The sequence below is a fragment of the Agelaius tricolor genome, unplaced genomic scaffold, assembly GCF_023055355.1.
Source record: "Agelaius tricolor isolate 1412-34295 unplaced genomic scaffold, bAgeTri1.0.p SCAF_4, whole genome shotgun sequence".
Taxonomy (NCBI): domain Eukaryota; kingdom Metazoa; phylum Chordata; class Aves; order Passeriformes; family Icteridae; genus Agelaius; species Agelaius tricolor.
This window is the reverse complement of record NW_027269264.1, coordinates 3,984,725-4,011,526: the sequence shown is the minus strand read 5'-3', so window position 1 is coordinate 4,011,526 and position 26,802 is coordinate 3,984,725. Positions and strand designations below refer to the sequence as shown.

Sequence of the window (26,802 nt, the reverse complement as noted above, 5' to 3'; positions counted from 1 at the left end):
ACTAAAGTCCAAACAACTAAAACTTTGACACTAAATACTAATTTTTAAAAATTGGAAGCATTATTTTTTGGCCAAAACATCTTGTTTGAATAAAGAGGGATTTAAGAGGAAAAACGACTGAATATTGAAGTCTAAGACAAAAAGTAAAATATATTTTATGGCAGATCTTGTAATAATAATCTTTTGCAGGCTAATAGGGTACTTATTTTCACAGTATCTTTTTAATGCATTAGTAGCTTGAGTATTCGATGTGCAGACTTGAGTGCAAATTAACTTGTCCACCATCATATTAGAAACCTGAGGCATTTGCAGCATCTCCTTGGACGAATGTATACAATTTGTAAACTCACAGACCTAAATGATACAGTGACTGGGAGCTTCTTGCTTGCATTAAGTACATTTGATGTACTGCACTGTTCCCTTTTTGGGATAATAAATGGTCACATGTTTAGTGACTCACTGTAGTATGGAAAGCCCATTAAATTTTGTGGAAAGTACCATTCTTCTGCATGTCAAATTTCTTCTGCATCTTTTATAAACCATTTCTCTTTTATTCTAGGATTTAGTATTTATTTTATTTTAGGGTTAGCCCTTACTGAGTAAGAACAAGTTACATTTCCTGCTGCTACAAGTCACTAAAAATCCCTTCCTTGCCAAGAAGTTCAAATTTAATATACATTTATTTTAAGAGATGTGAAAAAGCTGTCAGGATTGCAGTTCTCAAAGAAGCATATTCAAATGGCAGGTGTAGTTTCCAGGGAGCTTTAGCCAGTTTAATTCCAAGTCCCATGTTTCTACTGGCTGGTTTGACTCAGAGTTTCAAATACCAGTGTAAGTAATCTGAAATCCTGCTGGATAAATTATATTTTTTCTTTTGTTTTCTTTGTAAAAGCTGTATCCTCATACAGAGTGTTCCTTCATGGCAGCTGACAACTGTTGAATTCAGGTAGCTGTGGTTCATGTTTCCTGCCCATCCCTATTCTTGTCCATGCATTCAAGTGATTAATCCAGCGCTCAAGCTGGAGGGGCTGCCTGAGCTGTCTTACGGCACAGCCACTGGTGTCAGCAAGAGGCACAGTCTGCGTCAGTGCAGTGGGAGCTGGGAGCTTGGAAGCCATGCTGAGCTAAACTGCTGCCTCAGGGCACCACAAATGAGCCTGGAGAACTGACTGGCACTGAGAAATGTGAGCCAAGGGGAACAAGTTTGGGACAGGTGAACTGGGAGATGGTTATACAAAGGCCGCCATGAAGAAGAGGGCTTTTGTTCGTTGTGCGATTCTGCCTCATTGCCTCACAACAGAAGACAGACAAACATCTTGGTGTTTGTACAGCAGAATGGTATCAACAAAGCACCTTCTAAGCTGGCAACATGTGCAAACAGAAGCCCATGTGCAATATGGAAGATTATACTAGATAAGGGGGTTCCAGAGTAATGTTAGTAAACACCATTCAGGGTGGAAATGGAGCTCAGTGCAGGAGAAGTGTGGGGGTGTCTGAACACAACACCAGAAACTGCTGAGTTTTGAGGAAGAGATTGCTCTTTGTTTGACCTAAGCATGTACTGACCTGATTTGTCAGCTCACTTGTTTCCTAAGACAGGCCTTATTGAAGGAAAAAGAATGTTTTAGTGAGACAAGATAGCTGCCCAGAATAATCGTCTCCAACTTCCCACCAAGGACTTGGTGACTATTGCTGGAGGTACTATATTTTTCCACATGCACAGAGATACTGTGAGACTTAAGGGCAAAAATTGCCTGTGCCTGTCTCTATTCCAGAAGATTCTGTTCTATAACAGATTTGCAACACAATGATGAGAGTAAAGCACCCCATCTTACTTGTTTGCCTGGGCAGCTAAGGATTTCATTCCACCGAACAAAAAATAGAAACTAAAACAAAACAAAGAAACAAACAAATCAGAACACACACCAAAAATGGAAAAAAAAAAAAAAAAAAAGAAAAAGAAACCAGAACAAAAGAAACAAAAAAACAATGACAAAGATTTAACCATCCAGTATTAAAAAACTGATTACATGGTCAGACCTGTGTAACATTTATGTAAAGTGCATATTGTTATCTCCCAGTCTTTTAACCTGTGGGCTTCAGACATTACTCTTTATGTTTAAAGGCTTTGGATTTGTTTGTCATTTATGATAAGTCACTGCTTTGTAAATACTGACAGCAAGTGACTTGAGAAATGGAGAATTCATTTCAGCTATTTTTGTTACTACTGGGGGCTTGGAAATGTCCTTTACATAAACTAGAGAAACAGCAACAGCAATGGAAACATCCAGTTTGTCGTTTATTTTTCCTTTGCATTTTTTTTTCTGTAGACTCAAGAACTAACATTTGTGCAATCATGTCCAAAATGCTTTGCAGCACTGATTATGCCTTTATTCTGCCTGATGAAAAGCCTTCTGCAGAGCTCTCTTCTACATATTTGCCAAAAAAGAGTACTTTCCATAACCTCGTTTACTTCCCAGAGACACAGGATTTTGGGGATAATAATGTTTGTCCATTGAAACTTTCCTCACACCTTGCAGATACTCTGTAAGAACATGCAGTTAGGAACTATATTTGTGTGAGGAAATAGCTCAAAATAACATTCCATCCCAGCTGTCTCATGCCATCTCCTGTACATACACTTTTATTTTTGGCATACTACACAGATGAGTTACAGTGAAATAATACGGGCATGTCTTTGCAAGGTAACTACTGCATTTCAAAACCACTGATTTACATGTTTTCACATACTGTTAATACCAGGAAGTGTTCTTTCTCATTCTCCCTTGAGGATAATTGCCAACCATTTTGAAAAAAATAATAATGAAGACAATGATACCATGAGTAGAACCTTATTTCTTTACTTGGTCTTAAAACAGTGAAACCTTTTAGTGAATCTGCATTGGAAGTCGAGTGAAGTTACATAAAGGTACTTACACTGTAATATTTTTCTTCCAGGGAATATGGGAAGTACTGTACTGTACTCCAGTACAGACTGGAGCTTTGCTTTCTGAGGCAAACCCAGGTTAGCCTCAGTGGCTTTTGTTAGCCTCACTTCAAAGAGAGAAACCCTAAGGAGGCCAAAGGCTGGTGTGCAGCTGCACACTTGTGCAGTTACCATTCATCACTTGCAAATACATTTTACAGTGTTTACCTCACACAGATATACTAGCACAGCCCTAAGCCTCTGGCATGGATACAATTAGGCCAGCAGACATTATTGAAAGGCAGCTTTTGAACATTTTGGTTGCATTTGTTATGATAAAATGTTTCTAATTGTACAGGAAGATGGCCACTTCTAAATGAATTTAGTAAAAGCTGTAGTGCTTGTATAGCTGTTTGCAGTCTACCTGTGCTGGGAGCTCAGCATTCTACATTTGGTGGGCAGGTGCCAATAGCTCTGTAAGTATTTGTTCCTGATCAAGTAGTCACTTTTAATGGTGGATTAACAATTCCTTCTCCTAATGAGAACTGTAAACAAACGTGGACATATTGGATTCTCATCAAACAATGTTCGCTTGTTCTAGCTCAGAAACTGGTGAGTGCTGGCAGGGTAGCAGGTGTTAGACGATGCTGCTGCAGGCTGCCTCCAGCCAATTTCCATCAAGCTCAAATGAGCATGTTGTTCAAGCCTGCAAAATTTAAAAGTTGCAGCATATTTCTAAATGCAAAAAATAATTTGAAAGTGCACATAAATTATCAGAGCTGGTGAAGGTCATGATCTTGCCCACCTTCCTCCACTCCCCATCTTGCCTGGTGCTAATATGAGTCCCTATGTGCCCACAAGCCACCCTGCATGTTTCTTTCTCTATTTCCTCTCTGATAGACCAGTGGGGTTTACCCTATGACCAGCCAGACATTCATGCTGGCATAATGGGAAGAATGAGGAGGAGAAAAATGTCCTGCTTTCCATTCTGATTTCTAATGACAATGAAAAAGTGAAAGACCAGTAAAAATGTAAATGCTGGGGGGAAAAAGCTGTTTTTCTGGATGTGTAGTGGTGCCTGCAGAGGTTGGCTTTGGTCACCGGTTGCTGTCTTGGTCTGGGCCAGCCCTGTGATGAGTACAGTCACGATATACTTGAAGAGCATATGGCAATCTATGCAAGTATTGCCAGCTAAAAATAAGTCTTCATGGCAGCTTCACTAGTGTTTTTTTTCTGTCACCCTTCCTTTTGTGAGCTGCCACTCTTCCTTTCCTGTTGCTCTGCTGCTACAGTGTTCATCTTGTCTGTGCCACGATGTGCTGTGAAACAACCTGCCAGGCTGCTGCTTGGACCTGCTCCCTGCCAGCACAACACTCACAAGGCTTTGCTGATCTGGAAAATCTCTGTGTACTCAATTCTTTGTTTCACTGTTATGGGTAGGTTGGAAAAGATGAGATGAGATCATAGTCTGGAAAAATACACTGAATTATAGTTTGGTTGCCTAATTCAGTTCATGAGTCTGATTGCTTTTATGCTTGTAAAAGCTAACTGCCTTCTCAGTTCCTTTTGGTTTTGTCTGTTGCAAGTAGATCTCTCATGTTGCACAAGAAAGTCACATGGAGCTTCATAAAGTTATTCTGTGAGGTCACATGTAAGTGTCATCTTCTTTTTGAAACAGCTTAGACTGAACATCTGAGGTAAGCGAAATCTATCATGTGACAGATCACTCACATTCATTTGCTTCCTTCACCAAACATTTGTAAGGTGTAAACACATTTTTAAAACACAGTCATTTCATCACTGATTTGAAAGTTTGGTCACTTCTAATGTCTTCACTCCTGACACATAGCTAATAGCAGGTAATTCCAATCACTAAACCTGTAGTGGTAGCCTGTGATTGCAACTCTGAAGACTTGGAGCACATTACAGTAAGAGGTAACTGAGACCTTCATGCTAATTTCAAAATTTTTAACTAAAATCAGATTCAAAAATCAAAACTATGCACTGTATAGAGACAAGTGCAGTTGGTTGTATAATCTTGGTGTGCTGTGTATGCCATTTTGTAACTGTAAAATGCAGTTGAAAATACAAAGAGCAGATGTAAAACAAAACAGGTAAACTTCAGTGATGGAGATTAAAATAGGTAGATGAGAGCTAGCCCTTGAAGTAGTAAAATATTACAGGCAAGGGTTGGTATGTCCTCCAAAGTTTATAGCTTTAGAGCTAAACCATAAAGCTTCTGTTTCAAGGACTACCCAGTGGAAACTCCTGTATGTTGCATGTCTCTTGGAAGCTGACAAGCACGTCAGCAGAGAATTAACTTTTATCGGTTTGTACTGCTGATGTAGATGTGGCTTCTTACAGGGAGAGGAAAGGGTGCAGTTTTCAGAATACTGACAGAAATCTTTGAGTTTTTATTGAAGTCCTCTAGAAGTCAATGTTCCAATCAGCTGTACCTTTACAGAGCATTTTGAGATGTCAAAACCAACCCCTTTTTCCACTCAATTTAAAAGCTTTGCATTCAGCAAGTCATTTTGAAGCCAGAAAAAAATTATTACCTGAGTGTGAAGTTTCTTAGATTTCTGGTTGGAAAGCTGGTCAAAGGCCATAATTAGAGTAATTTTTAGTCTTTCTGCTCCATTGTCAGTAATGGTATGGCCTACCCTAGGTGGTCAAAGGAGACAGGTTCCACTTGTCTGGAAACTGTTGCCTGTTCTTTAACTCCCACAGTAAGTGTAGCTGAATTACTTCTGCACATAATGAATAGTCAAGTAAAAAGCTTTAAAGGTGTATGAAAGAAGTCTAAACTGTACCTGTCTTGCAATATAACATTCAGTTTGTGCCCTTTTTCTTCTATCAGAAGGGCATATGCAACTAACAGAGATTATTTATTGGTGCAAAGAATGCACCTCTGAAAAGCAGAAGTATCTCTCTCTTTGAATCCAAGATGTTTTGGTCATTTGGAAAATATGACAACACAAAGGGGAAATGTCAGGGCAATTTTACTCATGTCCATGAATTTAGCAATATCATGCCATTTCTTAGGTTGGGCAGTTTCACAGACTGGATGCATAATATATTCTATAGGATTTGTTTTTTTCTGGTTCTGCAAATACAGTCTTCCAGACAAGACTACAGCAAATACAGTAAAAGCCTCAGGTGACAGCAATAGCACAGGAGATTTGGTTGAGCCTTCTTGTGAAGAACAAGAAAGTAACAAAATTATTCCATAAAATGTAAGCATTTCAAGTTTCCTCTCCATACTGTGTAAGAAAATTATTGAAAGATGTGAAAACATACAGTAAGTCAGAAAAGCTCTCTTATTCCAAAGTAGCATTCATGCAGCATTATTGTCCTGAATTCATAGATCCAACACTTGACTAGTATTAAAGTGTATCTGAATATCTGCCATGATACTCTAGGACTAGGCTGTAGTTAGATACATATCACAGTAAACTGTGAGAGGGGCAATTATGCAAACAAAAGTTCATCCTGTGTAGTAAGCGAGACGACAATAGTATATGACATGGAAAGAAAGCTTCATTTGTTGTATTGTGTTTGTATAAGTTGGTCTGTTCCGTTCTCCCCTGTGTTATAATGGTTCTGCCCTGGTTCTCCCTCCCCTCCCTGCTGCTGTTACCCTCCTCCCCAGTTTCCGTGGCAACCCACTTATCTTTTTTGTATCCCTCCCTGGTGTCCCTGCCTGTCACTCTCTGCTCCTACCTTTTTCTCTAAAATCTTCCAGCTGGAGCACTGGGTGATTGGCTCGGGAGCCAATGTTGTTCCCATGGTGCCTTTATGTTGTTCCCATTGGTGCTTTCTCATGTCAGTCCTTTGTACCCCACTCTCCCCTGAATCCCTATTCGCTCAGGGACTGACTCCTCCCCTGTATCCCTTACCCTTTATAAGTTGTAACAACCGTCCCTTTGCTCTCTTTGGCTGGCGGTTTTCCTCTGGGACTCTAATAAACCTGGACTGTACCCCAGCTGGAGCGCGCCCTCTTTATTCCTGCTGGCTGAAGCCCCGACGCGGCCACGTCCTGCACAAGGAGGCACCACTGCTATAAGGCAGGGTGCTATCCTTAGCTGCTGCCCCGAAGCACTGGTATTGGGGTAGTGCCCCCTGAGCTGCAAGCGGTGCTGGCCAGCTTGCCGGGATGTTTGGGAAGGTCGAGCCTTTCCCCTCTAGCCAACACTGCTTCATTCACTCATGAGACACGTATTTCCAGAAGAAAGAACTTTGAACAAAACTGTGCCTTAGACACCAAAGTATACAGCACAGGAGATAATTTTTGCCTCTGTGCTAGCAGGGGTGCAGTAAGTGGATTGATTCAGGGTGCTTCCTGGTCCTGGACAGGACATTTCTTGGATGCTTCCAACTCACAGGGCAGATCAGTTCTTTTACTTTACATCTAACAGTGTAGATGTCCCAAATCTGGTGCTATTAGGTACTGTTTGTTGTCCCTGTCTTACACTCCATGACATACTGCATCTGTCTCAGCCATACTGGTAGTTTATACTTACTCTAATGGCTAAGCCTGAATTGTTAAATGGATGCACATAAACAACCAGGATAATTTTTATCCAAAATGTTAGCAATAGTGCATAATATACTAATATCCCCCTTAGTTACTTCTGCATCTTGGGTTCTGGGACTCTGTTTTTGCTTTGGTTCTGATCATTGTGCTTCCTCTGGCATATATTTGCTAACCCTTCATAATGCAAGCAATATCTTTAATGGTATCTAGCATTTAAAGAAGTTAAAATTGAAGTTCATGGATGTGTATCCCTTACAAAGAAATGTTTTACATAATAGAAAATACTGTCAAGGCAAAACATACTCTTTCTACCAGTAGCTAGCAAATCAGAGGAAATAAAAATAAACTGCCTTATTAATTTTAGGAATCTTATTACTTTACTGAGCAGACTGTTTCTTTCTTAAATACCCTGATTTTAATGCTTTGCCAGACCCTGATCAAATTCTTTTCCTTAGATTGGACTGATTTTTTTCCCCCAAGAAATTTTACATTCTAACAAAAGTTTTGAACAGTGCTAAATAACCCAAATGTGTAGTTCCATGAGTGGTCTTGCACAGTAAATTGTTGTGGTAGTGTCGATATATTTGTATTACTTCACCATCTGCTTGATACATAATGTAGTAGGCAAGATCAATGCCTAATATAATTATGTCAGTAGAAACCTTGACGTAATGTTGACATAACGGCCCTGCAATATACTTCCTAGGGCAAGGACGTGGCATCTATTGTCTTTCATCTGCAACTTTAATGTTACTTCAGCCAGTCTACAAAACCCTTCTCACTTTGCAACAAGTCACAACAGGGATTTTCCTGAAAGAGTGATGGATTGATTTCTCCCTGACACTGTCCTGCTAAGGACAGAGAGCTGTGCAGGGGCTAAATAGCATGATGGGTGGTGCTTACACACCTAAATAGAGCTGTGCCTATGTGGACACCAAATGTAGTAGTGATTTTAGTGTAGATGATTTTAGCCATGAGGCTGCATCAGAGAGATGGGGAAAAGTAGAGTGTATTATACAGTACTGTAGATGCCAGCCCAACAAAATCATTAAAAATATCCTAAGGACAAAGGAGACAGGGAATATGTCACTATTATAAGGTAGTTCAACCTGGACTTGTGTTTGAATTTTATAGCATTGTCTGCTAAGACAAGAGCATGGCCAGTCATGGTGTTGGACAGACACTTCAGGAAAGAGCTTATTCTCTGAAGAATCAGAGCCAGCTTTGGTATCAGTGGGAGCAGTGAATCCCAAAGTATCTGCTAGCATCATTTTATTTTCAAGACCAAGACCTGATAGGTCATGGGTTGGACTTGATGATCTCAAAGTTCTTTTCCAACCTGATGATTCTTTGACTTTTGGAATGAAAAGTAATGTAATTTCTGGCAGTTGTACTAGATGATCTCTGAAGGTCCATTACAACCCTAACTTTTTTGTGCCTCTTTGAGTTCAAAGGCTGGAAACTAAAAATGCTGCAAAATTGTGGGGAAAAGCCACAGGGTTTTTAACAAGCTGGATCCAAGAAAAAAGGAGACTCCTAGGATGTATCAAATTTCTTGAATATTGCTGAACAGTATTTTTAACAAACAATGAGAAGGCAGTATTGATGTATGATCTGAAGCACAGAGGAATTTAAAGTTCCATGTTGCAACACTGCAGCCCACAGACTAAATAAGAACTTCTGTGAGATAATATGAAAAGATGGCTCAATGGACTTCCTACTGAGAACAGTAAAAAAATCAGCATTCACTTCAGTGAAGAGTGGGAAATAGGCTGGAAGGAATTTATTTCATGCAGGTTCAGCTAAGGTGACATACTCATGAAAAGAGAAAACAAAATGACAAAAGTAGCAGCATGTGTCTATTCAATGTTAAAAGAAAAGCCACTTAACAGCCAAACAACACAAATACTGCAATTAATATGGGGTTTGGCTGCATTATATTACACAAAGGTGCACATTTCAGAATTTTCTGTAGCTCGAGCCACATCTGACACTGATTTTTCTGTTGTGTATCTGTGTGATCATGTGCAGCAGAGGTTTTTATTATGGTGCTGCCACCCAAAATTATGAAGCAGAGAAAAAGTAGCAGTGTGTGTCAATTTTGTGTGTCCTTCTCAGTTGCAAAAATATGAAAACAGCCTCTATGTGAAAAAGGTGTGCTGATACGAACAAAGGTGATAAATTCATTGGTAGCTTGTAAAGGTTTATCCTCAGATTACCTTGATTTGCACATAGCTTGTTTACTATGGCACAATAGAAAATTTGTTGTGTGATGCGTGCCCTGCAAAGTCAGAAAAGTGTATGAATGAGCAGTGACATTACTGGGGAAATGTATTTACACAACTTTCAGGTGCTCAGCATGTGCATTGCACTCATTAATGTAAAGGAATGGCATTGTTAAAAGGCATCTTTTAATGGAGAACATCTAATTGTGAAATAATCTGGTGTGTATCAGTCTACAGACCACCAGATTTGTCCTGTGCCCATAGCACATTTGTAAAGAGATTGAAAGAAGCAACAATGGGAGCTGCATGTGAGCCTGAACAGACATGACAGGCAGGTTATGCAGCTGCCTGTGCTCCAGTTGCACCTATCAAAAAAGCACTAGACGGTAGGTTTGAAAAACTTAGATCCTAATAAGGGCACCTGTGAATAAATTTAGCATCCAAAGCATCTTAGGTCAAGGGCTCAGATATTTCACTTGACAGTGGTAATGAATGAGAAGGGACACCCTTCCATCTCTGCTCAGTTAATTTAGTCATGTCTGCTCTCTCTTGGGAGAGGCTCTTAGGGGGGCTTTGGCCCAATATTTGCAATAATCAGGCAACCAAATAATATCTTCAGAGGGCACTAGTGAGCTTCTCAAAATTGGCAAGTGCCCAGATATATTGAGGGGTAGTGTTCCACCAATATTTATGTACTTCTGAATCCATAATGTCACACACCAAATCAGACATCACTTTTCCAATTTACATAAAAGATGATTATGTTTTTACTTTTTGTGTATGTAGTATCTATAAAAGGGTTTAGAAAATTTCCAGATCCATCTCCCAATTCTTGTAATCAGTGAATAAAATGCTTATTTTGCCAAAATTAGATAACTTGTTTCAGGAAGAATGAAGCTATTTGTAGATATTTTTCTTATTAGACTTTCCCAAATGTGATAAAACTGACAACTGATACATATAGCTAATGAATTGCATTGGACTTTTCATTCTCCTTTCTGTTGTTGGACCAGTATATAAAATTGTGCAGCAAATCTACTATTTTTCCTTCTTTTATGAAACTTTAAGTTTCTTCAAATTCAAGTATTTTATTTAGTATAATATTATGCAACATGGCCTTATAACAATTACCATTTCCCAAATTTAAAATGTTTTTATGGTCCTTGTGAAATATAACTTCTTAAAAGTTGGAGGCCCATAAATTAAAAGTCAGAACTGAACCAAGTTTAGAATTAACATGGAAGTCACAGATAATGAAACGTGAACAATTAATTTGTTGAGTTTTTTTTTCCCCAATAAATACTTATATCCTTTGTTAAAGAGTTATTGGGGGTTGTAATGCTTTTGGTTTGAGGCCTGCTTTTCCTTACAATTTTGTAAGTTATTGAAGATGACAGTTTTAAAATTGCACAAGCAGTACAGAAACCAAGACATAATACTCACTGGAACTTTCCTGAGACCAGCTATTTTTATTTAGATGCACAACAATCATTCAATGGAAAATTACCTTTGTCATAGTAAATTTTATCTATGGTAAAATCCAAATTGTTGATTTTAACAGTTTTCATATTTTATTTTGTATTTTCTGTTGCTTATTATATAACACATTAAAATAATTAAATATTGATTTGTCAAGTAGTCACTTGGTGTTAATGCAAAAACTGTAATGCTGCATCTTGGGAAAAAAACCCCATTTTATGTTAGATAGTATTTATCTAACATATGAATATGTAATATGATAATAATAGGTAATATGAAAGCACTGTGAATTCTTAGAACAATGAAAACCTTGTAACCCTTGTAACCCAAAGGTCCATGTGTTATTGTTTGAATCATCTAGCAATGACATAATTAAACATTGATGTCTCTTCATATTTCAAGTTATCATTGCTGATTGAATCATGCTGATTCAAGTTTGCATGCTGAAAATATGCCAAATAGCATGCATTGGTGGTGATTCATGGTCTCTTTCTCTTACACAAAAAACCACAAAGATGGATGTACACATTTGCACACATAGACTTGCAATGAGGTTAACAGGACTGGTCAATGTTTACATGGACCTCAAGAGCAGGAAACAATTTCCTAGATTTAACTGCCAGTTTTAGGCTTTCAAGTGCTGGTTATTTATTTAGTTATCTGTTTAATTGTTTTCCTCTGGACTAGTATATTTAAACACAGGATCTAATTATAGATTATATAGGGTTGCTATCAATTTTATTTTTCCCTCTTACTGGGGCAAGACTGGAGCTTTCTATTTTTATTAGAAAGAAGAGTAAGCTGCAAATGCAAACTACAATGCCTCTATTTTATCATGTGACTGTATTTGCTACCTCTTTTCTTTGTGAAGTCCCCAAGAAAAAATAGAGATAAAATACTTGATACCAAGTACATGCAACAATTCCTTGTAGACATTAGATTAATTAGAGCACCACTGTTTATTTAGCAGTACTACTGAATCACAGCAGTCCTTGCAATGGAAATTCTGCAGTTAACATACAGAAGAAGACACTGGAATTGCGGAAGATAAATGTATTTCTCTTCTTCCCAAATATGTTTAAGGACAGTGTCTTTACAACACAGCTGACAGTCTACTCCAAGGTGATAAAATTTTTACATGTGAGCTACCTGTATTTACAGAAGAAAGCTTTGCACAGATGTTTTTCATTTGCCCTATTGGTATTTTAATACCTGTATGGTTTAAGCAGATTTTGTGGTTTTAAATCACTGCTGAAAACTTGTCAGAACAAACTGCTTATGAAGTCATATACCGGTTTCCAAAAGAAAGACTGAAACAGGCCAGTCTGGAGTCTCTATTTACAAAATGATTTAGCAAATCAAAGCAGAGGACACCAGCTTCTTGACGGCTGTTGTTGTGGCCTTTCTGTCACATTTCCTCTTACGTTTAGTTCCTTTTCAGATGTATGCTTCTGGTACAACTGGATCTCTTCTGTTCACATATGCAGGGGGAAAAAATCCTACTACTTGTTCCATGGGGTTAGAAAAACACTGTGGAAAAAAATGCACCTTCTAGGTTATGTGTCCTGCCTCACAGTATTTCCCCATTGCTTAGCCAAGTCCTCCAGGGCTATTGCAATACAAGTGATAAACAATAATAACCAAGGCATTCTAGTATGCTGGGGTGTTGAGCATCCTTAACTTCCACTAGCAACTTGATGAATGTGACAGGATTAAGGCCTAAAGCTCTAAAAAGCTCCTGGTACCATTCATTTGCTCAGACAGGGATTAAAACAGGCAGGCAGTAGCAAAGTGGTAAATATTGACTCAGCAGTAAATAAAATCAGTCCATTGAGGTGGAGTGTACAATATGTGGTGGAAGAAGAGTCACGAGAAAGCAATATCGCTCTTGGGCAGATTAAACAGTGTACACCACAAACCCACACGCTGTTTCAGGAAAGTCACAGTGTTCATAAAACACAGTGACACTTTACTCTCTTAACAATCTTTAAACAAGGAAATTGAGTGTGCTTTTTTTTTAATCTGGTAAAATATTATTCTCTTTAGTTGCAAAACAGATGAAGTCTGGTACTAACAAACAACCACCACCCTTTAATATGTTTTAAAATGTGCATGTGTAAATTTTATTTCCTGTCCACAACTATGTTAAAAAATTTATTATTTTTTTTGTTTATAAAATGGAAGATGTTTCAAGACCATTCTCTCCTATAAAAACACAAACACTCTATTACCCTATAAAGAAAAATAGATGACATACAGGTGCTCAAGTGATGAGAAATATAGCAATTTTAATAGCTTTTGTCAAGCTATGTTAGGTGTGTGGTTTGTTCCATTCAAAATCAGTCACTCGCACACCATTTTATACTCTGCATGTAACAGTCAACAGAGAATATACCATCAGGCTGCAACATTTCATTTGTCTCAGCACCATTGTTAAATTTTATGTTTCTGCAGCATTATGAATATGCCATTTAATGTTGGAAGGAATGTGCATTAACACACAGATGAACACTCTTTCATTTGGTTGCTCTTCCTTTCTCTTCCCTATGTGTAGAATAAAAACAGTATAAAGAAGGTAACATTAATCTTGTAAATGCAAGTATGCCTGACAGTTCAGAAACCCCGCATTTGTACAAATGAATCTGAACTATGTTAATGAAATGTAGCGATCAGAAAAAGAAACAACATTTGAGTTGCATACCATGAAAACTGCTGGCAAAGAACAAAATACAGGGCTACCTTACAAAATGGCTGTGAGATAAGGAGGGGTGTATGCATTTGAGAATAAAATTGCTAGTTCCACTGCAACTGGAAAGAACAATGGGCTTTTGTGGTTTTCTTTCCCAATACTTAAATGGCCATCTGCTTAAGTCTGTGTACAGATATAAGGAAAAACCAGTCTCCTATCAAAAGCTCAGTCCTAAGAGATCAAAACCTAGCCATTAACAACCTTAAAGAGGTAACAGGATGAAATAATAGCATAAAATCACTTTTTTTTTCCCCCCAGGCTAGCCCTTGAGCATCTCAAGCTATTTTAAAGGCCTAAATATGAATGTCTGTATGCAATAGATTTGTGGAGGTATGCTGATAGTGAATTTGGAAACATACATATCCAAGCTCTTGATATAAACATGAAAGGAAAAGTGAAGTGATTGCATTATACCTCAGGTAAGTTTCTTAGGGACACATATATAGAGTGTCACCCTTTTAAGCTTGATATGGAAACCATGTGCCATCTGAAATACCCCAGAGTGTTCCAAATTTATAAAAGAATATTCTTTATTGGAATAGACTGGCAGTATGACAATTTGTTATGTGAATAAGGAGTCTACATATTTATTTACATATAATTTGACATTTCAGAGTAAACAAAAAAAAGTAGTATTTGTTATTATGCTCAACATGAAAATCACCGTTTATAAAAGAGAAATAGACTTACTGAATAATTCAGAATTTACATAAAACAGACAAATACTTTCTGGTAGATAATACTGCATAATGACTATTTCAACAGCTGTTCATGTGAATTTCAAGTAACAGGCTATACATCAGCAGCCTAATCAGACTTCAGTGCCAGCAGGTGAGCTGTCAGCAGAACTTCTCTGAGGCCAGATGGGGCTCTCCAGGTCTGCACAAAGAACTGACCCAACCAGAGCCATCTTTGTATGGGTGGAGAAAGCCAGGCTCAGTCATTTCCAGGATATTGACTACTGCACTGTGGCACAAAAAGTATCCTGTTCATGGAAGATGGATGACATGTGAAAACTGACTGATGCATCTGGAACTCATCACTATTTAGCATTTGTAGTGGGACAGGACTTGTACATGCCAAACAAGATCACTCTCAACCATGCACTGTGTAATCCACCAGTGGATATTTCGCACAGCAGCTCCATGCCAGAGTGGCCCTCCTGGCTCTCCCAGCTCTGCTGTGGTGCAGATCTGTATCCTGAGAGCAGCCTGCTGGAAAGTGAGGGCGGACCTGCTGGGGCCCCCCACTACTCCCACGCAAGAGATGAAGTCCAGCTTAGCATCCTCAGGGATGTCAGGGATCACAGAATATTTTATAAATACATGGGAAAGAGTGGACAGTTAATGTACTATCCAGCAGTCCTTTCATGACTTTCTTCAAAAGTAGCTTTAATCTCAGTTATGTGAAATGAATGTAAAATTCTGTATATGAATGGAAAATGAATGGAAATTTTAAAAGTCTGTTAATTGTTAACTGCTAATTTTCAAGCCTGAGGGATCTAGTAATTGCTGATTTTTACCTTAGAATCAACTAGTTATGATACTCTCTGCTGGAACCAAAGAATCACCAAAAGCCAAATAAAACCTGAATTTAATAATTGAAAACATCTTTACCAATATCTTGTAAAAAAGGATACCAGTCAGTATATATCTCCCTCACCAAGTAAAAGGTCATATCAGATCACTGAAGTGAAAAGCAATGTACTGCACTGTACAGGAGATGTGACAGCAACATTAGCTGTTACAAAACATCTTTCACCAAATGAAAACTGTACCAAGAAAAAAAAAAAAGAAAACCAAATATCACTCTAACCTTCAGGCTACAAATAATGAAACTTGGGGTACTGAAGACATGAATAAAGCAAGCTTTTTGGAAAGAAAGGTTTCATAAAGTGGTATTCTGTTCAGAATCTCACTATTAAATGACAATATGTATGTATTTATGCATTTCACATTTTCCCAAGATTCTATGGTGTGTTTTTACTGTTTTCACTTTTAGAAGTGTAAAACAGCTCACAAAAGCTCAAGAGGAGAATCAAGTAGTCCTTCAAGTGATTGCCAGTGTGATCACAAAGGGAGAACACCAGATCTTGAGATCAGCAAGGGCTCTTCAGGCTTAATCTCACTAAGGTGCACTTTTGCCTGTGTATTCACAAACCAAAGAAACCCTGCAGAAAGATCAAGAGTAGCAAAGACAAGGTCAAACAGCGTATGAGGTGCACAGCTATTGCTGGCTGCAGTGCATTGGCTTTTTCACATGAAAGGTAAACTATAAATGTAAAATGTGTCTTACCTTCCTGTAGCTAATTATTAAGAAATACAGGAAGAATACTTTTTCTATTACCATAGACAAACTCTAAACATGCCACTTAAAATGCCAGCTTCTTTCAAGCTGCCTGTATATCATTGACATAAGTGGCCTCACCGCTGTTAATGAGTGACTCATGGATGTTTCTTGTGGAGAAAAAACACAAAGTGTGTCATTGTAATTCTACAAGTGAAATAATTTACATATATATATATCAATTTTGTGGTGCATTACACTGAAGAATATTGTTAATGCTGATTTGCTGTGCAGATGTGCAATTTTGAATTTAGAAGAGACTCGTGGGAGTATGATTTAAAATTCTCATTTAGACTTTCCTTGGATACTGTCAGGAAAATATATGCAGGATTTACTAATGAGAAGTGTATATGCATATACGTGGTATTGCTTTGTGGAGCATTTAAGGGCCTCATTGCTATTGAAAAAGTAATACTTTTCTCAATAATCAAAAAGCAGTAAATTGTTCACTTCCAAGCCCTTTTGTACATGCACAAATGCTGCAGCTCTGTCAGGTTTTCAGAACAGCCACAGCCACTGTATGTTAAAATATTGGGAAATTAGGGTTTTTCTTTTCTGACCTTCCTGATATTCTGATACAGATACCATTTCATACAGCTCCCTTTAAAGAAACAAAGTAAAGGCCTGAGTGAGCATACTCATTAGCAATTGTGAATGACAGGAGTCATCAGCTTGTGAGAAGAACTGCAGCTCCTGAAAGAGTCAAATAAAGAAGATTTACTGAGGTTAGGGGGGAATAACAAAAAGGAGTTTATAATGTTACTTTATAATACTGTAGGTTAACTCAATGCCTATTCTGGTTTTTTAATTCTTCTGAGAGAAAGGCAAACCAAAGATCTTAAAAGAAGAAAAAGTGTTTATTGAGGTGAGAAAATATGCAAAATGAACAAAAATTATATGAAAAACACTGTTGTTTTAACTGTTAGCTTTCTGAGCTTTTTTTTTTTTACCCTTGGAAACTGTTGAGTTTTGAAATTCTGAGCTAAACCAACTTACATGTTTTTGTCAACAAGACAATGTATAAATACACTTTTAATTGTATTGTAATTAATTGTATTAAACCATTTAAACTTTTCTTTTTAAATGTCCTACAATGCATTCACTTTGATGTTATAATAAAATATACAGTAGATAATTTGTCTGCAGCTGAATTCACAGATGTTGCAAAAGTGAGGAGGGGCATCAATCAAACTGCAGGACACATAGCTGGTGGCTGTCCTTACCATTCCCTAGGCGAAGAAGTGGAAGAAGCACAGCAGCAGTGGCAGGGATCAGCAGCGAGGTGAGGTATGAAAGCTCCTGTGCTACTGCGTGTTGCTGACAGCAAATGTGGGAGGAGGAAGGTAGTGGGCCATATTCCTGTGGGGATGGGAGCCCTGACGTGGATTTATACACCTGACAGGTCGTTACAGAGGCTTTCACTCGATCCACAGCAGAGAGAACACAAGTTAATGTCCTTTCTTCTGTAAAGTAGGCCAAACACTACTAATCTGAGTAGTGACAAAGGTCAAATTCACTTAGAAAGGAAATAAGAAGTTCTGTATTTTCTTAGCATATCAGCATGTTAGGGTGTTGCAGTTACAAATGCTATACTGTGTTGTAGATATAGATTAAAAAGCAGTTATCAACTGCAGAGTAAAACTCTTCATCATTTTTGTTGGCGTCCTGAGTTTCCCCTCCTTCTTGATTTCTTCACCCTCCTCAGACAGGGGTCTGGGATTGCTGTCTACTGTTAGCCTGCTCTTTCTTTTGTTATACTGCAAATCCTATGAGCTTTACACCTATGAATTGAATAAGGCTTGAAGAACCAATATAGACCTGCAGTACCTCTGACCTCTTCTGTCCAGATCAGTCCTTGTGGAAAGAAGTCCCCGCTGGCTGCAAGCAAAGCAGAGCAGTTCACTGCGTGAGCCCAGAAGTAGCTGGTTGTGCTGAAAATTGCAAATGAGGGTCTCTTTCTGTTTTCAGTGATAATTCACTTTCTTATCTAGAACTCAATGAACAGAATTTTTGTTACCTTAAAAAATTCACTAAGGTTGATTTTTGAGATTTTGCAGCTGGCAGGAAAATTAGGATCATTTATCAGTGACCAGCAATTCTTGCAAGAGTAAAGAGTAAGATCACTACTCATTGACAGGATACTTTGATAAGCTTTTTGATGTTTTGTCAAACAAAAGTGATTAGGGTTATAGGAGTTTATAACTTTCTTCGGAGGAACATCTACATCACAGAGTGTCAAACCTGATGATTTTTTTCTCATATCAGAAGACTTTAAAAAGAAACCTTTCTTTAATATGCATGAATGATCATCATCAAATTGTGCTATGGTGACATGCTTGTCAATCTGCTTTTCAAAGGATGCAAGGCTTATATTTACTAAAATTATGTGTAAGACATAATGCCTGAAAGTATATGAGATTGACCTTGCTTATGCAAAGACCGGAAACGTAGGCATTACCATCTACAGATACACAGTATCACCTTATAGGTATCCTGGGATGTCGTACACAAAGTTATGCCTAACACCTTATAGGTATCCTGGGATGTCGTACACAAAGTTATGCCTAACACCGTCAAATTATTTTAATTTTGTATTTTTTCTTGGAAGAGCTGCTGGGAAGAAAGAGGATCTAATATTTGATACAGGGATAATGTAAGAGTGCAAATTGATGTGGGACCTGTAATTTACAAGAGGAAACACTTGTAATGCTGAAGTTTCCTATGAGAAATTGATGGAAGACTAAAAACTAATTACAGTGGAATACTATAAAGAAATACTATAAAGTGTAGCAGAGAGAATGGCAAGCTGAGGTACGACACTCAGCTTGCCGTACCTTTGGTGGTGAAGAGCTGCTGAAGTGGTGAGGTGCCCTGGTCGGACGGGCGGGCAGAGCCGAGGGGCACCCTGCCGGCTGAGCTCGGGCCGGGCCTGAGCTCTGCCGCTCCCTGGGGCCCGGCCGGCCCGCCCATCCCAGCCGGCTCCCGTTTCCCCTCATCTCATCCGGACGGTGAAAAGCCCTGCTGCTCGCAGCCACTCTGAGGTCCACGCAAAAACGATTTGTTTGCCTAACCTCGGGGACCCAAGGCTCCTGTTACCACGTGCTTCCTCTTGTCATTGTCCGGTGGGAGGGAGGGCTGCGGCCGAGCCCCTGACCTTGTGAAAGGGGCTGGGAGAGGATGCGCTTGGGGTCAGCGCTGCCGGCCCGGGCAGGCGGGAGGCGCAGCGACTCGGCAGGTTTCGAGTCCGCTCCGCCACCACCGCCTGTCTCCGGCGCAGCGACAGGGCTTTCCAGCGCTGTTTTGACAGGAAAGTCGGGTTATTTTAACAGGAAAGTCGAGTTCCACAGGGGGCGGACGGAACTCTCAGCCCGCCCCAGGGAGGGCGCCCGGGCCGAGCATGCGCGGCGCCCGCTCCGCCCCCGGCAAGCACCGCCTCCGCCGCCGCCGGGCGCGGAGGGACGAGCGGCGGTGGCCGAGCGGCCGCGCCCTCCACCATGAACCTGCACCAGGTGCTGACGGGCGCCGTGAACCCCGGGGACAGCTGCTTCTCCGTGGGCAGCCTGCACGACCAGCCCTTCACGGTGAGCGTCCCCCGCCGCGACCGCGGCGCCTCCGCAGGGCCCGGCGCCGAAAGCGGCTGCGTCAGGCGCGGCGGCCGCGGGCGGCCCCGGGCGGCCCCGGGCGCGGGGCTCGCCCCGGTGGCGCCGTCCGGCGGCGGCGGCGCCGGCCCGAGGGGCCCGCGGGTCCCGGGCCCGGCGGGGGCGGGGACGCGCAAAACTTGTGCGGAGCGGCGGCCCCGCTGCCGGCGGCGGTCCCGGGCGGGCGCGGTACCGGCGGGGCGGCGGGCACATGCCGGCTGCGGCGGTCCGGGGCCGGGGAGATGTGGTGGCGGCGATAAAAGATTACATAAACGGCTGCCGGGACGTGCGGCTCGCTCTGGAAGGGAGTTCAGCGCTGCCTTGCAGTCAGGAAGGTGGCTAAAATCTTCTTCTGCGCATAGCTGAGGAAGACTTGGAATACGCAGCCCTAGTGTTGCTGAGGTTTTCAAAGCCTGTTTGAAGTCCCTGTCTCTTAGAGTGGAGAGAAGGAAGGCACTTCACTGCAAAAGCCAAAGTCTTTATTAACGTGCCTTTTCCTTCCTTTTGCTTTTGTTTTGTAAACACACTCCTGTTGTGTTTTTCCCACCCTCTCTCCGCGTAGGGCTGAAGAGGAATGAAATCAGATGCAGCAAAGTTTCTCAGGGCACCACGCTGGGGTATTTTTAACCTTACCTTTTATGGCTGCCCCCAGCTTCAGCCTGGTGTGCTCTCCAGTTTGATAAGGGGATGATCGACGGAAATGCAGGAGTGAAATCTTGTTTGCTGTCCCGTCTGGTGTACGCAGTTAAATTCGTCCAGCTCCTTGCAGCTCCGCCTGGGGCAGTGGGGCAGAGGCTTCCCCAGGGTTAGGCTGGCTCTGCGGAGTCTGTCTGCAGCGTTGTCCAGCCATGTCCTTGCTTCCCATAAATAAGTTCATGTTGGAAGATATCTTAAACCACAGCAGTTGAGACTTCACACTTGAATTGTGCCAAACTCTCTAATTTTACATATCCAGAAATGTCAAAGACCCACCTGTGGTGGGAAGCCATTTAGTAAGAGACAAGGAGGTCTGCTTTACAGAGGAATGGTAGTAAGCTTTCAAAATATCTTGTCATAAGCTTGCCATTTTGAGGTCATTCTTTTTTGAGGGAAACAATTTGAGTCATTCATGTCACTAGACTCAATTGCTACCTGTTGCAGACAAACTTATGTAAAGTTTTGGAGATCCCCAATGGATAAGAAGAGTAAGAATCTTTTCTTCAGGAGAATGGGATGATTGAGAAGTGTAATTTTTGATATTCATTACTGTGGTCTCTCTTTTGGAGGAGCTGTTTTCATAGAAGTATATGGTAACAATGTTTCCTAGACATAAATATAATAACAATATTTCCTATAGCTGATATTCATCTTCCTTTCATTATCCTTTTCCCTGAAAGGTCATTAATGGATTTCTTTTTCTCATATTTAAAATGGCTAGCAGAAATATCCTTGACTGCTTCAGGGATGTTTTTGTTGTTGTTACTCATTCTGTAATGCTGTGTTAAGTTGACGAGATTGCTCAGAAGGATTAAGAAGTAAAAGGCACTGAAGCTAATTTCTGCTTTTTTGGAAAAGGATGATGTACTTCTAACTCAAGCGTTAGAAAATCCAATGAAAATAATGCCCCATAGTTTTTCCCTGTCTGAAATGATGATATAAGCATTAATTAGTAAAAATAATATTGAATTATATTTCAGAAATGGAAAAAAAAGCCCCAAGCATGTAAAACTTCTATGCTTCCAGTTATTGTGGCTGAGAACATAGGAGTTGATATTTCAAGGTTGTGTACTGTACAGGACGGACAAGTTGTCCTTGTCCAACAGGAGAACTTGGTCTGTAATTTTTTATTTTTTTAGATACAGTATGCTTTAGGATATTTTCTCATAGACAGCACTGAATATTCAAAGTGAAGTATTTTAAAATATTACAGTTATAAGCTAAAAGTATCAGGATTCTACTCTTAAAAGCTGAAAATTTTGAAGCAAAATTAGTGTAAAACTTTCTGTATCCACTGAATCATATACACCTTTTTGAGTATGTGCTGTTATCTTCTAAGGAAGTATTTCAGATATCTAATGTGAGGCAGTTTTGTTGTTCTGACTTTTTTTTTTAGGTGAAGGGTAGAGTGGAGCATGAGCTTCCTTGGAGAGGACACTGATAAAGTTTTTAGCCCATCTTTTATTTATGTGTTGAAAAAGGCTCATAAGTATCAAGATACCATAAGAAGCATGCCTGTTGTTGCTCTGCTGAGGGCAGGTGGTAGTAAAGTATGGCACACTTAATCAATGAGAACCTGGCCCTCAGCTGTCAGAAGTTACTTGTTTATTCTTTATGTCCTTCTCCAGATACTGAATTATTTTATTTTATTTTCCATGTACTTGTCCACAGTGGAAGACATCCTTTGCTTTCTTTTATTCATGTCAGGTCTGAAGTACTTGAGTAAAAGTAAGCTCCTGGAGTTTCTCACACAGGATTCGTCTGAACTAGTTATTACTGAAGTTGTATTTAAGTTATTAAGTTAAGTGGGTAAGCAGCACTGATACAATGTTTTTGCATATTCAGTTCCGATTCTCTAATTTTTATTTTAGTCATTTTTATTTCCCCCCACCAGAGTAGCAAAAGATTTTGGAGGTGTGGGAAGTCTCTGTGAGCAATAGCAACTTTACAAGTGCAAGTCCCAAAACTGATAATGAAAATCACAAAAGAGCAATTGTTCATAGGTTAAAAATATGTGAAAGAAAGATTAATTACATAGATTATTTCAATAGAAGCAAAATATTTCCTTGACAGATTTCATCTGTGTGTGTGATTAAACTAATTCTGGACTTGAGTCTTGCTATGTACAATTGATAGAACTGGGAACTAAATATCTGAAGTTGAAAGGCACCTGGAAAATTGGGTGAGGAGTGAGGTTCCATAGCTTGATCAAGACCACACTGAGTTTTCTAAAGGAACTGGGTTGCAATAGAAGAAGGTTTCCCATTCTGCAAAGTTTTCTGATAAATAAAAGTAATTTCTATGGCTCAGTGATATTCTTTCTTACCTGTCTAGAAAATACTTAATGTTTACACTTAGAACTCCCTGGATATCTGTAGTCCAGAAAATTTAGATATCATAATAGTCAGTCAAGAAATTACACTGTTTACACTTCACCTGCTTCTTGGTTGGTATGTAGTAAAGGGAAGGGATTTAGTAGGGAACCTTTTTAAGAATGCCTTTTTTTTTAATAATACTTGAGTTAAGCTACTATGGACTTAAGAAATTAATTATGTCTTAACTGAATTAATTAAAAAATGATAAAATTTCTTTGCACATCAATGAAAAGTGCAGTTTCATGATTTGAAATGCAGTGAAACATGATTCAAAGGGCATGGCCAATGAATTGGGTACTTGTATGTACTCTAATACGGTTGTAGTATAATAGGTCAAGTACTTCTGATAAATAAAAAAGTTGAATTTTTTTAATGAAACATGATGAAATATAATTGATTAAAATTTAATTTAGCATCCTAATAAAATAATTTAATTATTTTAAATAAATGTTTAAGTGGAATACTTAGACTAGCGTAAGTTTTGATCAAAAGTGGGGCTAGAGAGTGGCTCATGGTGAGTCTTTTAACCGTTCTATGCCTAGGACAGAAAAAGATAGCAATTATTGCAGTATCATCTGCTTCATAGATTTGTCTTTAGTTTTCATCTTGACTTTTACTGAGTTTTGCATTGTCTTTCTAGTGTATGTTCATCCCATATATGCTTGAATGTGTTTATATATGTATCTTTATAAATACGCATGTGTGCACCCGTGGTCTGCTGCATTTAGCCATGGATAATAGCTGCCCTTCATGTAAGAGAGGTAGGTTAAATAAAGTTTGTGCAAATTGTCCAAGGTCATGTGTCAGCCCTTACATAGCTGTAGCAGAAACTATAGCAAAAACTTTGTATGTCAATACGTAGAAGAAATATGTCAAGAATGTTGTTTGTAAGGGAAATAAATGTGTGGAAGGTGCTGTGCTGTGTGAGAGGTTGAGGCCCTCAATTGTTGGCTTTCCTTCTGGTGAGATTAATTTCCCAATAGCAGTCTCAGATTGTGAGTTGTATGTCAGACTTTCATTTTAGAAAGAAATCAGAATAGTTTGTATAATTGTCTATACTATTTCTTGTGCTTTTAAAGCAGTGTTCCAGTCAAAATTTCTGCTGTTCTTCTTCAAAGAAATATTAATTTAGAACTAAGGGCCGACATTGGATTAAAAGAATGGGCAGAATTGTTGTGAAAACCCACTTCTGCAATACAAAATCACATTTATTTTCACAGGTCTAGAACACCTTTCACTTCCTAATTTCAGGCTTGTTTGCTATGTCAGCAACAAGTGAGATCCATGGTCCTGCAGCTTGAACTAGTTCTATCTTGTTTATTTCTGTAACAGAAGAACAAAGCACTGTTTAATAAACATTCCAAGTATGTGATAATATCACGTTATCTGCTTGTCTTATTGTGCAAAGACAACTTTCTTGTAAATGTTCTAGGGCATTCTTAAGGTGAAAGGCTTTTATGGCCTGCCAACATCAGACATAGAGGCTCTGCTTGCTTCAAAAACTTGTCTTAGGGTTTTAATATTATTATTTAAAAAAATTAATATACATTTAGGAATTCTTTCTCTGTTTAACTGTATAACAGCATTTTTTGCCTTGCCCCTCCCTCCCTTCCCCTCCCCTTCCCACAAGGGAATATAGGTAAACGAATATATATATATGTATATGAAAATATCTATGTGTCTATATATATACATACAATAAATTCTTATACTGGAGTCACTTGCACTTGCTTAAGAGAAGACTAGAATTACCTTTTTTCTTGGTTACCATTGCTTACAAAGATGCACTCATATTAACTCCTATTAAAATGAAGATGAGTGGCATGTTAACTATCATGGACAAGTCTCACAATAAAAGTTAGATGAAGTGACTGGTAGGCAGAATTCATTCTTGTGGTATCTGAGACCCTCTTCAGGTATGGAAAATATTTCTTACTCCCGAGTACAGACTTCTATTATACTACACTAAAATACCTCTGCTGTGAATAAAAAAATCTTAAATGTAAAATTAGTCCAGCAGTAAATTTTATGCACTTTGTTTAGAGAAACGTCTTGGTAAGATACTGCTGCTTAGAAACCTCATTTTCAGCTGAAGTCTGGGCTCCAATGAGTATGTAAGAGGATCTGACATCTCTGCACAGCATCAGTCTAATGGATGAGTTGCAGGGGGGACAACAAAGGACCAAAGGAAGGACACCTTAGGAGGGTGTCCCTAAGGTGTCTGGTCAGTGTGAGGAATAGTGACAACAGTAGAAAAGGGAACCAGCTGCCAGAAAACTTAGTCACCTTCTTCCTCAGACACTTTTTCCATTGCAATATAGAACTTCCCTACCCTCCACATCCCTTGCCTTTTGTCTTTGGAACTGTGGTTCTCCTGCAGACGAACATTAACTAAACATCAAAAATAACCTCCAAGTCATCATCCTTCTGCTTGGCTGTAGTTCTGTTTGGGAGCTCTTTGAAAAGGCCTTTTTCTCCCCTTTCCACCTCTTTGGAACACATCAGTTCTACAGGCTTAGGAGCTAGTCAGTGGTTCTGCAGCTTATTGGCATTAGGAAGCAGTGTGACCAGGTATGATCCAATCTGTGTGAACAGACTGATGTCTGAAGTGATTGCGTTTTTTTCCTCCAAGTGTCAGTCTTTTCAAGTAGTGTGGAGAAATGCCAGAACATAAGGGTGTTTTCCTTCAGGAAACAAGAAGTCTAGGATGCTTTAATACTTCTTTAAGCTACTCTTGTTCTTCATAGCTCTGGGTTAACAGGAGCTAGCCTGGGTTCTGACTTTCGAGCAGCACAATGTTAGAAGGATATAAAGCTGTGAGAGAGCATCCAGATGGGACAGTGAGGTGTCTGGGAGGAAAGCCGTATCAGCAGTGACAGCCTGGCTAAGAGGAGACTGAGGGGAGACCTCGTGACAACCTACGTCTTCCTCATGAGGGAAAGTGTACAGGCAGGACTGATACCTTCTCTCTGGTGACCAGTGACAGGACTCTAGGAAATGGTCTGAAGTTGTGTCAGGGCAAATATAGGCTGGGTATTATCAAAAGGTTGATCTCTCAGAGCATGGATGGGCACTGGAACAGGCTCCCCGGGGAAGTGGTCACAGCTCCAACCTGAGAGAGTTAAGGAAGTGTTTTGACATTGCACTTGGGCATGTGGTTTGGTTCTTTTGTAGGGCCAGGAGGTGGATGCTGATGATCTTAGTGGGTCCCTTCCAGCTCAAGATATTCTATAATAACTGTTTTAAATCTTATTTCCTGGTGCATTGATGAATATGCGATTCCTCAAGTCTCCAGTGTATAACGTTTGATAGTTACTAACAGAGTTCTTCCAGTGAAAAATGCCAACTGTACTGAGGTCTTAAAACTGATGAAGTTATGACCTCATTAAAATACTTATTTTATGGATTGCGTGATTTCTACCAATGGCATGTGTTACTCATTATGATGGAAGTATGGCATTTTATATGAGGTTTAACAAGGCCAAGTGCAAGGTGCTGCACCTGGGTTGGGACAACCTCTGTTGTCAGTCCAGTTTGGGGGAAGGGATCGAGAGCAGCCCTGTGAGGACTTGAGAGTGCTGGTGGGTGAGGGGCTGGACATGACCCAGCCATGGGCACTGACAGCCCAGAAAGCCAAACGTGTCCTGGGCTGCAACCAAAGCAGCTTGGGCAGCAGGGTGAGGGAGGGGATTCTGCCCCTCTGCTCTGCTCTGGTGAGACCCCACCTGGAACCCTGTGTCCAGCTCTGGGTGCCCAGCACAGTTTGAAAGGCACAGAGCAAGTCTGAAGGAGGGCCATGAATATAATTAGAAGGATGGATCACGTCTCCAT

At 39.8% G+C, this 26,802-nt stretch overlaps 1 protein-coding gene and 1 long non-coding RNA gene across 9 annotated transcripts in view; one reads left to right on the top strand and one right to left on the bottom strand.

The window, feature by feature from the left end:
* Positions 1–17,100: 17,100 nt before the first annotated feature.
* LOC139588775 (uncharacterized) lies at positions 17,101–19,670 on the bottom strand. The gene is made up of 2 exons (XR_011678808.1): positions 19,097–19,670; positions 17,101–18,140 (listed from the first exon to the last, which is right to left on the bottom strand). It is a non-coding gene; the product is annotated as an uncharacterized lncRNA (long non-coding RNA).
* Positions 19,671–19,677: 7 nt separating this feature from the next.
* The window catches only part of DMXL1 (Dmx like 1), a 77,177-nt gene continuing 70,052 nt past the window's right edge, over positions 19,678–26,802 (top strand). For all 8 annotated transcript variants that reach the window (XM_071424395.1, XM_071424397.1, XM_071424396.1 and 5 more), the window contains exon 1: positions 19,678–19,843. In XM_071424395.1, coding sequence (XP_071280496.1) covers positions 19,757–19,843 — 87 coding nt within the window. In that variant the 5' untranslated portion in view covers positions 19,678–19,756. The remainder of the gene's footprint in view (positions 19,844–26,802) is intronic.